Source organism: Danio rerio, chromosome 4 (assembly GCF_052040795.2).
Source record: "Danio rerio strain M-AB ecotype USA chromosome 4, GRCz13ab, whole genome shotgun sequence".
Classification (NCBI taxonomy): domain Eukaryota; kingdom Metazoa; phylum Chordata; class Actinopteri; order Cypriniformes; family Danionidae; genus Danio; species Danio rerio.
This window is the reverse complement of record NC_141024.2, coordinates 1,379,969-1,392,708: the sequence shown is the minus strand read 5'-3', so window position 1 is coordinate 1,392,708 and position 12,740 is coordinate 1,379,969. Positions and strand designations below refer to the sequence as shown.

The window sequence follows — 12,740 nt, the reverse complement described above, 5'->3', positions numbered from 1 at the left end:
AAAGTTCATTGCCTTAAAACTCAATAGGATTTAGGATTTCTCCACTTTTACATTCACATGCACAAACTAAATCCCCTTAAAATTTAACTAAATTGAAAGTATAATTATTTATTATTAGCATTATTATTCAGATTTATGTGTCAGTTATATTTGTGCCTGGATAACTACATTACCTCATTATCTTGATTTTTTTTTTTTCATCTATTACATTCATATAACAAAATTCTAAATCAAATAATTATATTTAATTATGCCACTTTTTTAAGTTTGTAAAAAAACAAAAATGATATTCTCCACTTTTTAATTTAATTTTTTCGGGGTTTTTACCTTAAATGGACAGGACAGTATAGAGTATAAGGAGTGTATAGAGTGGAAGGATCAACATAGGACTGCGAGGCGGGAATCAAACTCTGATTGCCGCGAGCTTCTTTAATCTGAACTAAATGTTTCATAATTAAATCTTGCTTAATTGAACTTTACTGACATATAATTAGCTTTAAGTTTAAGAAAGGTGCATCATAAATAAGATGTATCATTATTATTATTATTAGGGTGGCTCAGTGGTTAGCACTGTTGCCTCACAGCAAGAAGATCACTGGTCTGAGTCAGTAGGCATTTTTGTGTGGAGTTTGCATGTTCTCCCCGTGTTGGCGTGGGTTTCCTCTGGGTGCTCCGGTTTTCAAAACACATGCGCTATAGGGGAATTGATGAACTACATTGAACTAAAACCTGTACTGGGTTGTGGCTGGAACGGCATCCGCTGTGTAAAACATATGCTGGAATAGTTGTTGGTTCATTATGCTAAGGGACTAATCCGAAGGAAAATAATAAACTAATTGTTATTATTAGTATTAATTAATTAAAATTAGCTAAATTCCTTATTTTCTGAAATATAATTTCTTTCCTAACTGATGAATTTTTCTGAAATTATTAAAAAGGATTTGAATAAAAATGGGTTAATTCAGTTCAAGTTTACACACTTTTCATGATAATCAGGCAACACTTTATTTTGATGGTGCATTTAAGTATCAGTCTGCTTAGTATCTGCTGATACTGCTCCTTCAACAGACATTTAACTGACTATAGGAAACTTTGCAAGTGCATGCCAACTTACACTAACCCTAACCCTAAACCCCAAACTAGAGGGTTTAGACTTGTAATATATTGAGAATTAGTTGCAATGTAACTTAAATTCAACAAACGGACCATCAAAATAAAGTGAGACCATATACAGCAATCATATTCAACATTAATAGATTCAACATTGTGCTTTTGAACTGAACTGCATGATCATCAAAGTAAATTCCGCTGAATATCGGCACAAGTTTATCTTCAGAGCTGTCGAATTGAATTTGATCATTGATTAATTGAACGACAATAACATTGTTTTGAAGAGATGGAAGGAAACATCCCATGATGCATTTCACCATCAGTTTCTGTTTCATCCTGAGGGGTTTTCGTTCCTTCTCAGAAACACTAATATTTTCCTGCCGTGTGTGTTCTGGGATCAGTGCTCCTCGGCAGGCGTGTGTGTGTTCTCTGTCAGAGCTCAGCCATCTGTGTGCCGCAGGACACTCGCAGCATCTGCTGGACACACAGCGGTGTGTGTGGTGTGTTTTAATAAGCTGCTGATGGGGGCCAGTGCTCAGGTAAAACACACCAGCTGCTCCCGACTCATTCACCTGCTGCATGCACACACACACACACACACACTCTCTCACTCAGCAGCAACACTCCATGTAGAGTGTGTGTGTGTCTGTGATAGTGTGTCTTAAGGAGAGATATGACTGTGTGTGTGCTTATGTGTTTAACTTGTGCGCGCGTGTGTATGCGCAAGTAAGAGTGTCTATATGTAAGTGTTTATGTGTAGTGTGTGTGTGTGTGTGTGTGTGTGTGTGTGTGTTTATTTGTGTATGTGTTAGAGGTGTGAATCTACAATGGTCTCACGGTTCGGTTACGATTATCTTGCCATCGATTGGGTTCAATCTCGGTGCATCACGCTGCATTGACGATGCTTTCCATGCATAATTTCGTATTTTACTTTACAGCACAACAATTCTTGCATTAAAATGGATCAATTTTAAATACATTTTATATTTTTTGCAATACAATTCTGTCATTTAATACAAGCAGTCAAGATATATGAACTGTACTTTAATATTACCTGCTCAAAGATAACACTGCATCAAACACACATGCACAGAACAACATGAGCATTTAAAGCAAATAAACAAGCGTAAATAATTATCCTGCTTGCTTTTTGAGTGTTGTCGAACGAGTTGTTAAACGTCTATGATTGGTCACGCGCTCAACAGAAAGGGCTGCGATTAACTCCTAATGCGCTGTTCACTGATAAGTTGTATTTACTCGCGGTCTCCGCCCTCGCCATAATATTCTACCGTGACACAGTGCACAGGAGATGAATGACGACAGTATGTGTGTGTGTGTTTTGTGTAGTTTTTAGTGATTTCAGGGTAATTTTCAGTTCTAGCAGGAAAGTTTTGTCAAATTTAGCTAAAAGTTGAGAATCATTTTTTACTCACCTTTTTTTTTTTTTTTTATAAATAATAATCCCAGGAAGAACCAAAAGGCACAACATCAAACATGCAAGACATTAGACTTTTGTATGTTTGAGTGGGACACACACACGGACACACACACACACATATATATATATATATATATATATATATATATATATATATATATATATATATATATATACAGTTGAAGTCAGAATTATTAGCCCCCCTGTATTATTAGCGCCCTTGTTTATTTTTTTCCCCAATTTCTGTTTAATAGAGGGAAGATTGTTTCAGCACATTTCTAAACATAATAGTTTTAAAAACTTATTTCTAATAACTAATTTATTTTATCTTTGTCATGATGACAGTAAATAATATTTTGCTTGATATTTTTCAAGACACTTCTATGCAGCTTAAAGTGACGTTTAAAGGCTTAACTAGGTTAATTAGGTGAACTAGGCAGGTTAGGGTAATTAGGCAAGTTATTGTATGATGATGGTTTGTTCTGTAGATTATTGAAAAAAAAATTAGCTTAAAGGGGCTAATAATTATGTCCCAAAAATGTTTTTAAAAAAATTAATAACTACTTTTATTCTTGCCGAAATAAAACAAATAAGACTTTCTCCAGAAGAAAAAATATTATTCGACATAATGTGAAAATGTCAATGCTCTGTTAAACATCATTTGGGAAATATTTAAAAAAGAAAATAAAAATGAAATGGGGGCTAATAATTCTGACTTCAACTGTATATATATATATATGTACTAGTGGTGTAACGGATCACAAATCTCATGGTTTGGATCACAATATAGTTTTTTTAGTCAGGGATCGGACCATTTTTCGGATCAGCCAAAAAGGGGAGAAGACAAATGTCATTTACTTTCCATTTATTACAAAAACAGCACCGCAAGACACTTTTGGTTTTAACAAACAGAACTTAGAACATCTAATTTTATTAAACAAAAATAAAATTAAGAAAATCGTTAACACATAAAACTTTGTTTCGTTGCTAGATGATCATTTCTGATGAATTATTCAGTAGCGTATTTTTGATGGCTGATCGTCGCCACCTACTGGTTAAATAATGTATTTGCTGCCTACAACTTTGCACATGATTTTAATATTGACCATCAACACCAGTGGTTTTATCTAAACTATAAACTGTTCTCCCAGAACTTCTGTGTTATTTGACTGTTTGTAACTTTATCACTAACTCAAAAGACTAAAGACTGAATCTTTTTCTTGATCTGTGCGTTTTTCAAACACAGATTTGTATGCAGTGATTGGAAGGATTAATAAACAAAATATCGTCACCTTAGAATTATAATGTTCTCTCTGCATTCTGAATGATTTTGAGATTTTAAGCTTCAAAGTTTTTGCATTCCATAGCAAACAGTATGTGCGTAACATGTGTTTTTTAAATAAAGTCTTAAAATGTAAACAACTTATAAAAAAAACATCCCATTATGTAAATAAGTTGTCATTTGATAAGAATATGTCAATAACTCAATTTTGACAAAATGTCAGATAGAACCTTAGAATTCTAAATTGAGGATATGCAAATCACCAGTATTTATCATTTATTTTGCGTGGGTGTTGAGATCCCGATCTTTCAGTAATTAATCGTGCAGCTTACACTGAATGCATTAATGCAGTTTAAACAAGTAGTGACAGAAAACACTTTTAATAACCTCAGAAACCCACCACATCCCCAATAACCCACCACAACTCCTTCTGTCATCATTATACTTTACAGGAAAGCCTAAATGCTTTCATACATGTAATCTGAATGATGCAATAGGCGATCTCTCTGCGATCCTTACAAAGTTAGGATTAATCTACAAGTAAAAAAAAAATTATCATTAATCCGCAGGTGATGTGTATTGCAAACCGTGGGTGGTGATCTGTACGAATCACTGATCTATACATGTGTATATTCAGATAACGTTCAGAAATAATGTTTTACAACCTTTTGGCAACTTTCATAGAACACATTGTGGTATTTAGTTCTCCTTGCGTTCACACAGGTGCAAAGAACTACTTAACATTCAGATTAACTTCTGGATGTACTGAACTAATATTTCTACTGTTTTACACTTAAATACCACACAACATTACACAAACATTCTCTCAGTGCTTCCAGAATGTTTATTAATAGCTTTGAGAGAACTTTGGCAGAACTTTCCCAGTATTAGTTGGATATTGCTTGTGTTTTTGAGCATCAGACTGGACACTTGTTCATCTAGATGTGTGTGAATCTGTGTCCAGCGTTGAGCTCTGTGCGCTGGACTCTTGTTTCATCAGAACGTCTGCTTCTCCTGCCGTCTGTCGCCAATCAAAACACAACACAGTCTCTGCTCTGGACTCAGGAATTCAGACTGTTTTCATGCGGACGCTCGACTTAAATATCAGAACAATAACACACGTCATCTAGACTCACTTCACTAACACACACACAAACACACACACACACACATACAGTACATATTGTGTGTTGATGCCTGCAGAAGCTCCTGCTGCTGAATTTAGAGTCTGTTAGAAGGACAGAAAGCAGCAGACGGACAGACAGATTGTCTTTGAGTTTTGATGACTTCCAGATGAAACACACACACACACACACACATGTTCCAGATGTAAAAGAGGGAGGAGAAATAGGTATTATGATGTTGGACGAGAGATAATAGAAAACTGATGGGGGGCGTCTCTCTCTCTTTTTACTATGTTTCTCTCTTTAACTACTCTCTCCCCCTCTCTCTCTCTTACTATTTTTCTCTTTTATTCACTCCTACTCTGTTTACTCTCTCACTCTCTCTCTCTCTGTGTCTGTCTGATCTGCTGTTTTGTTTACTGTAGAGTGTGTGGGACAGTCTGCCGGACGGGACGAGACGGGAGGATCAGCATGTCTGTCGTCTGGATTGTGTGTGTGTGTTGGCTCGTGTGTCAGATGTCCATCACTGCATCTCTGCGCTGGAGAAGAGGTACAATATCACACTACAACAACACACCACTGCACAATTTATAATACACCATTATTAAATCAAGTCAAACAGAGAGCTCCAAAATAAAAAGGAAAATAATAAAAGAATAAAGGAAGCCTAAACAAAACCACAACTGTATTCTAGCCAATAGTGAATGTCCTCAGCATCTTCTGCCAGTGCTCTTTTAATTGCTTCTATAGAGTGTTTGCTTAAAGTAGCTGGTCTTTCCTTATGATCAGATGTTACACACGTTTTATTTTTATCTCAACATAAAATTCAATTCAATAATTGCTTTATTGGTTTGACAAATGTTAAATATGTATTGCAAAAGCATTTTGAAAGTTAACATTAATATATATATATATATATATATACAGTTGAAAGCTGAAGTTTACATACACTCTTAAAAAAAGGAACATAACCATTTATTTTTTATTTTAAATGTCTATTCAATTCAATTCAATTCAGCTTTATTTGTATAGCGCTTTTACAATGTAGATTGTGTCAAAGCAGCTTCACATAAATGGTCATAGTAACTGGAACAGTGTGGTTCAGGTTTTAGTGTTTAAGTTCAGTTCAGTTCAGTTTAGCTCAGTTCAGTGTGATTTAATCATTACTGAGAGTTCAAACACTGAAGAGCCAATTCATCGATGCGTAGCTCTACCAATCCTGAACCATCCTCTAATGGTAAATCATACTAAACGTTTATTATTTTAGGACTGTTAGGATTACCTAAATGATTTACATTTGCTAAATGCCAGAATAATGAGAGAATTGTTTTTGAGAATTTCTAATTTCTTAACAGTCAAAAGTTTACACACATTTCCTTGGTATTTATTTAGCTTTGCTTTTAAACTGTATAACTTTGGTCAAAATCTCCTTCCACAAGCTTCTCACAATAGTTTGAAGGGATTTTGGCCCATTCCTCTTGACAGAATTGGTGTAACTGAGTCAGATTTGTAGGCTGTCTTGCTCGCACAAGCTTTTTCAACTCTCCCCACAAATTCTCTATAGGATTGAGATCAGGGCTTTGTGATGGCCACTCCAAAACATTCACTCTGTTGTCCTTAAAGCACATTTGAACTCATTTGGCAGTGTGCTGAGGGTCATGGTCTGTTTGGAAGAGCCATTTGTGGCCAAGTTGTAATTTCCTGGCTGATGTGTTGAGATGTTGCTTCAGTATTTCTCCATAATGTTCTTTCTTCATGATGCCATCTATGCTGTGTAGTGGACCAGTCCCTCCTGCAGCAAAACAGCCCCACAACATGACGCTGCCGCCCCCATACTTCACAGTTGGGATGGTGTTCATAGGCTTGTCAGCTTTCCCCTTTGACCTCCAAATGTAACACTGCTCATTATTGTTGTCAATTAGCCAATCAGAAACTTCCTTGACACCATCATCTGAGCTTTTTCAGAGGCAGAATAATCTTATTGCATGTAAACTTGACTTTCAAGAAAAGTTATATCAATTTCTCAAACAATATCTCTCTCATTATTCTGCTATTAAGCAGAACAGAAACTACTGTGATAATCCTAACTTACCTAAAAGAGAAAAAGTTTAGTCAAATTAACATCTGACTCTTTTTTTTTTACAGTATATGTGCCTTTTTATACAGTATATGGAAACTTCTGGTTTCAACTGTATGTAATTAGGTAAAAATACAAATCAAACTTTTGGAATAAAACAGTAATAACATAATGATAATCAGTATATTTACAATGATTCATTTACAATGTTCTAGATGTGTGTGTGTGTTTTTTTTTTTTGATGTTCTTGAATGTTCTGTAAGTATTCCAAAGTAATGTTGCCATGACGTTTGCGGAATTCTAAAATGGAATGTTTTTTGTAGCAGCTGGACATTTGGAATGCTCAGAGAATGCACACAAACAACGTTTTTCAAACGTTAGCACAACATTCTTAGAACGTATTTTTGTTAGCGTTGATTACAAGAATCGTTTACAAGATTTTCAACTAAAACATGAAAAACAAATGACTTGGAAATAAAAATGACTTCACTAAATGATGCTGGTGTAGGTTACACTAAGACCAGAATGCCATCACTTCCAAAACAAAAGTACACTTTTCAAAACTGTGTGTTTTTAGGCTTCAGAAACGCTGTTGTGGTGTAAAATAAAATGGGCAAAACGCATTAAAAGTGTTCAGTGTTGTGCTGAGGTGTGTGTCGTGACCTGGGTGGAATAACACGGATGATGGATGCTCAGTGTGTGTTTGCTGATCATGTGAGATCACTGACCTTGCGCCGCTACGCTGATCAGTGGACACACACACACACACACACACACACACACACTCCTGATGACTGAGCCGATAACAGCAGACGCTCGCCGTGTCTCTGTATATCTGCTCTGACATTTCATTACATCCCTCCACACACACACACACACACACACACACACACACACACAAATTCAGTAAAGGACACGAGCCGGGTGTCTGCAGTTTGTGTTTGGCCTGAAAGTCAAGCGTTCGGAGCAGCGCAGGAGGGTTAGCTGTGAATTTATGAGCCGTATCGAGCTGTGAGGATCTAACAGAGATGTTCAATTACCGCGGTATTAGCAGTAGGAGATTCACCTGCAGGAGTTTGGCCAGAGAGTTTGCGCCTCATCAGTCCTGTAATCAGATCAGTTCATTTCCCCCTGTTTATCGTAATCCCTAACAAAAAAGTTGTCATTAAAAGCCTGTGATGGAGAAATGACCTGTTTGCTCTGTTCTTTCTTTATTTTTATTATTATTTTTCTTCCTTTTTTGTGTTAAAATCACTAAAATACAAAAATTAATGAAAACAAAAGTAAAAAACAGAGCTAATGACGTGGGAGATCCACTGATGTTCTCCTAAGTTGAGAAGTGAGTGTGTGTTGTGTGTGTGATTTGTCTGTAGTGTGTAGTGTAAGGGGTTAAGCAGAGGTTTAATGGTCAGTTTTGGAGCAGCGGGTTCATGTTTGTGAAGGTGAGACTGTGCAGAATCACTGCTGTGTCCGACACACATCTGCAGCTCATCGGCACACACAGATGTGGAATGTGTGTGTGATGCTGGCGACACGTGACCTGCTGCAAACCGATAAAAATAACATGACCTCTCCTAAAAAGTCAAAGCATTTCTGAAATCTTCAGCTTTAAAGCATTTCATCATGAAATCAAAATGTACAGAGTTTATTTAGTGAGCACACATTGTTAGTCTTAAGGTGAACAAGTCATCTGTGCTGGAAAAAACTGTTTGGTAATCTTTAACCACAATCTCCTTCAGACAGCTTAGTGTGTGTGTGTGTGTGTGTGTGTGTGTGTGTGTGTGTGTGTGTGTGTGTGTGTGTGTGTGTGTGTGTGTGTGTGTGTGTGTGTGTGTGTGTTTGTCTGTCTGTCTGTCTGTCTGTCTGTCTGTCTGTCTGTCTGTCTTTCTTTGTGTAACTGTGTTTGTGTGTGTGCACGGGTGCGTGCGTGTGTGTATCAGCTCTTTACCCATCAGCCTTTAGAGTGAAGCGAGGGACACCTGCGTTCATCAACCCGTCCTTTCAGAAAACTGTGGAAGAAGCCGGCCTTCTCTATGAGGTTCACTAATTTATATTTCATTACATTTTATTTTATTATGTCATTATATGTTGTTATATTATAATATATTTTATTCAATTTTATTTTATTAAGTTATATATTATTATATCATATTTTATTTTATTATATTTCAATTTATTATATTATCATAATTTTTTTATATTTTATTATATTTTGTATCATATAATATTTTATTATATTATATTTAAATTAATTATAATTCATTATATTTTATTATATTATATTTTGTGTTTTACTTTATTATATTTTATTGTTTTTTATTATATAATATTTTATTATATTTTATTGTATTTTATTATATTATATTTTATTAAATTTTATTATATTTTATTATATTATATTTTGTTATATTTTATTATATTTTAGTTTATTATATTTTATTATATTATATTTTATGTTATTATGCTTTATTATATTTTAGTTTATCATATTTTGTTATTATAATTATTTTATTATATTTTATTATATTATATTGTATTAAATTTTATTAACATTTATTTTATTATATTTTATTTTTTATTATATTTTATTTTTTATAATATTTTCTTTTCTTTTATTAAATTACATTTAATTATATTAAATTTTATTAAATTTTATTTTATTATATTATATTACGTTACATGTCATTACATTATCATGTGTGTATTTCAGGTGTTGTTGTCTGGCGGCTTCATGGACGCGATGCATGGGACGCTGCATGTGCCGGATGCAGAGCTGTCTTCCCTGCGGCGGCTGCAGGTTCTGGAGGTCCTGTGTGAGGATGTTCTTCCCAGAAGCCTCTCTGAGATCTTGCGGGTCAGTGCGGGTCTGGAGCAGCAGCGCGGGACTCTGCGTCTGGAGGACTTCGAGCGAACTGTCCTGACACTGGTGTTCACTGCACAGCAGATCCAGCAGAAGCAAAGTACAGCACAGAGAGAGATCTGGAGGGACACACTCATCAGACTTTATCAGGCCATTAAAGCAGACCTGCAGCACACACACAGATAAATACACACACAGACAGAGAGACAGATAAATACACTCACAAAAATGAATGGACACACAGATATCGTAAATACACACACACAAACATACTTTTTTATTGATTTATTAAAAAAAAAAAACACTCCAGAGTAACTTTTATGTTTATTTTGTGCCAAGTGTAATCTATAGTAATCATCATTAGAGATAAAACAAGTTCTTGGAGCAGTGCGGCTCGGGGCTCATGCAGATTTGTCGTAGGGTTCACCTTCACTATGGCAGGTGCTGTTGTTTGCATTAGTGTGTTAAGAGCTGTCTCAAAGATAATGCAGATCTTCATATGCTCATCATCATTATCACGTCCTTGACCAGAACTATTTCCACAGCACATCAAACCTGCTCCTCCAGATTCCCTCAGTATGAGAAAATAACATATGACTGACAGTAAAGTGCACAGCCTCTGTCAGCATCTATAGCGAAACACTACAGTCATTTATAGTCAATACTGGGGTGTTTGTGAATGGCAAAGTCTAGATGGGATACAGCTGTGGATACATTCCATTCAAGTTCATTTGTGTAGCGCTTTTTACAATAATTATTGTTTCAAAGCAGCTTTACGAGAGGTGCACATTACTGCAATACAATCAAGTGTAAATTATTATAGACAGACATGGTTAACCTGCAATATTTAGCACATAGGGGATGTTTATGTGTACATGTTTAATGAAAACATCAATATAGGATACTTTTTGTGACACTGCACAACAATAAGTAATGTTTTTACATTGCCATGAGGGTAGGGTTTAGGGTAGGTGTTAATTAAAGGGTAATTTAATAATACCCGTTATCTTCTAGCCACAGCCGTATCCCTTCTAGCAACAACCTTTGTGTATCAAACTATAAATAACTTGAATTAATCTGTTGTGTTAATTCTATAGTTGCTATGGTAACACTAACTAATGTCATTAATATGATGTGGTGATTATATAGTTGCTACAGTAACAACTATAATGATTATTATGTTGTGGTGATTCTACAGTTGCTATAGTAACACAACAACTATAGTCATTAATATGTTGTGGTGATTCTACAGTTGCTATAGTAACACAGCAACTATAGTCATTAATATGTTGTGGTAAATGTACGGTTGCTATAGTAACACAACAACTATAGTCGTTATTATGTTTTGCTGATTCTATAGTCGCTATGGTAACAGAACACCTATGGTCAATAATATGTTGTGGTGATTCTACAGTTGCTATAGTAACACAACAACTATAGTCGTTATTATGTTTGGCTGATTCTATAGTCGCTATGGTAACAGAACAACTATGGTAATTAATATGTTGTGGTGATTCTACAGTTGCTATGGTAACACAACTAATGTCAATATCTTGTGTTGGTTCTACAGTTGCTATGGTAACACATGTGACATGCTACGACGAAGTGCTATGCAGGTAAACCTCACTCCTCTGTCCTCAAAAGGTGCTCTAGCGACAGACGCTAGAGGCCAGCATCTTTAGCCTCCTTATTAGAGCAACCGACTCTAATACAAGGAATCAACAGTTTGATCTCAGCTCAGACCAGGTGGGTGCAGTAGGATCGGTGGGTTACATGTGGGGGCTCGTCTGGGATGGGAGTGAGGTTTAGAGGTGTGAGTGTGACAGGCCAGCTAGCGAAATGCTATGCAGGTAAACTTCACTGCTCTGACCTCAAAAGGTGCTCTAGCGACAGATGCTAGAGTCCCCGATCTTAAGCCTCCTTGACAGAGCAACTGACTCCCATATAAAGAAGCGCCGGTTCGATCTCAGCTCAGACTGGGTTGGGTGCAGTAGGACCGGTGGGTTACACAATAACTATAGTTATTAATATATTGTGGTGATTTTATAGTTGCTATGGTAACGCAACAACTAGTAATATAAACAAACGACCCAATACTGTAGTTTTCCACAACTAGAATATATACTCCAACACACCACTGTTCACAGTAGTAAAATTGAAGGTATACTACAGCATTTATTATCAGTTCACTATAGTTAATGCTGCAGTATGCTGGAGCATTCATTAAGAGTTGTAGATACTATAATATATACAGTATAATACACTCTACTGTAGTGGCCTATGGTACAAAAACACTGCAGTGTTGTGTGTGTGTAATGTTTCAATAGCGCCATCTGCAGGCCACAAATATGATAACAGCTAAAGTATTGATCTATAAAATACGAATGTTACATACACAACTATTACAAAATATAGGGGACATGACTGACCACTTCATAATTCTCCGTTTTTCTGGATGTGCTAGATCTATTTTTGAGTAAAATTTGTTAATTGTATGTTTGTAAATGTATGTTTTTCTTTTTTAAAGGTCTGAAAACGTGTATTATTAATTTCAAATAAATAACATTGTCAGTTAAATACAGTTTCTTTTCCAGAGAATTGCAATCAGGGTTATCGCACCAAATAAAATGAAATACTGAGTTCTTAACCGTTTTGGAGTTAAAACATCAGTAGCTTGCTGTTTAAAGATGAATATAAACGTCTATAAAGTTACATGATTTGGTAATTTTGACTAACGGTCTTTATATTGTAACGTATTTAACAGCATTTTATATATTTGGGAAAAATCAATAATACTTATCAATATAACTACAGAATATCTGAAAGCTTGCACTGTACTTTCCGTAACA

At 35.5% G+C, this 12,740-nt stretch overlaps 1 protein-coding gene and 1 long non-coding RNA gene across 15 annotated transcripts in view; one reads left to right on the top strand and one right to left on the bottom strand.

The window, feature by feature from the left end:
• The window catches only part of fam180a (family with sequence similarity 180 member A), a 42,567-nt gene extending 30,099 nt beyond the window's left edge, over positions 1 to 12,468 (top strand). For 4 of the 14 annotated variants that reach the window (XM_088649917.1, XM_088649919.1, XM_088649923.1 and 1 more), the window contains 3 exons: positions 5,380 to 5,504; positions 8,972 to 9,069; positions 9,742 to 12,468. In XM_088649917.1, coding sequence (XP_088506043.1) covers positions 5,426 to 5,504; positions 8,972 to 9,069; positions 9,742 to 10,077 — 513 coding nt within the window. In that variant the 5' untranslated portion in view covers positions 5,380 to 5,425 and the 3' untranslated portion in view covers positions 10,078 to 12,468. Of the gene's footprint in view, positions 1 to 1,471; positions 1,650 to 5,008; positions 5,505 to 8,971; positions 9,070 to 9,741 lie in introns of those variants that run through there. The other 10 variants (XM_088649922.1, XM_088649920.1, XM_087247774.2 and 7 more) reach the window with 8 other exon arrangements.
• The window catches only part of LOC148679883 (uncharacterized), a 759,583-nt gene that overhangs the window by 47,124 nt on the left and 699,719 nt on the right, over positions 1 to 12,740 (bottom strand). The window lies entirely within an intron of this gene.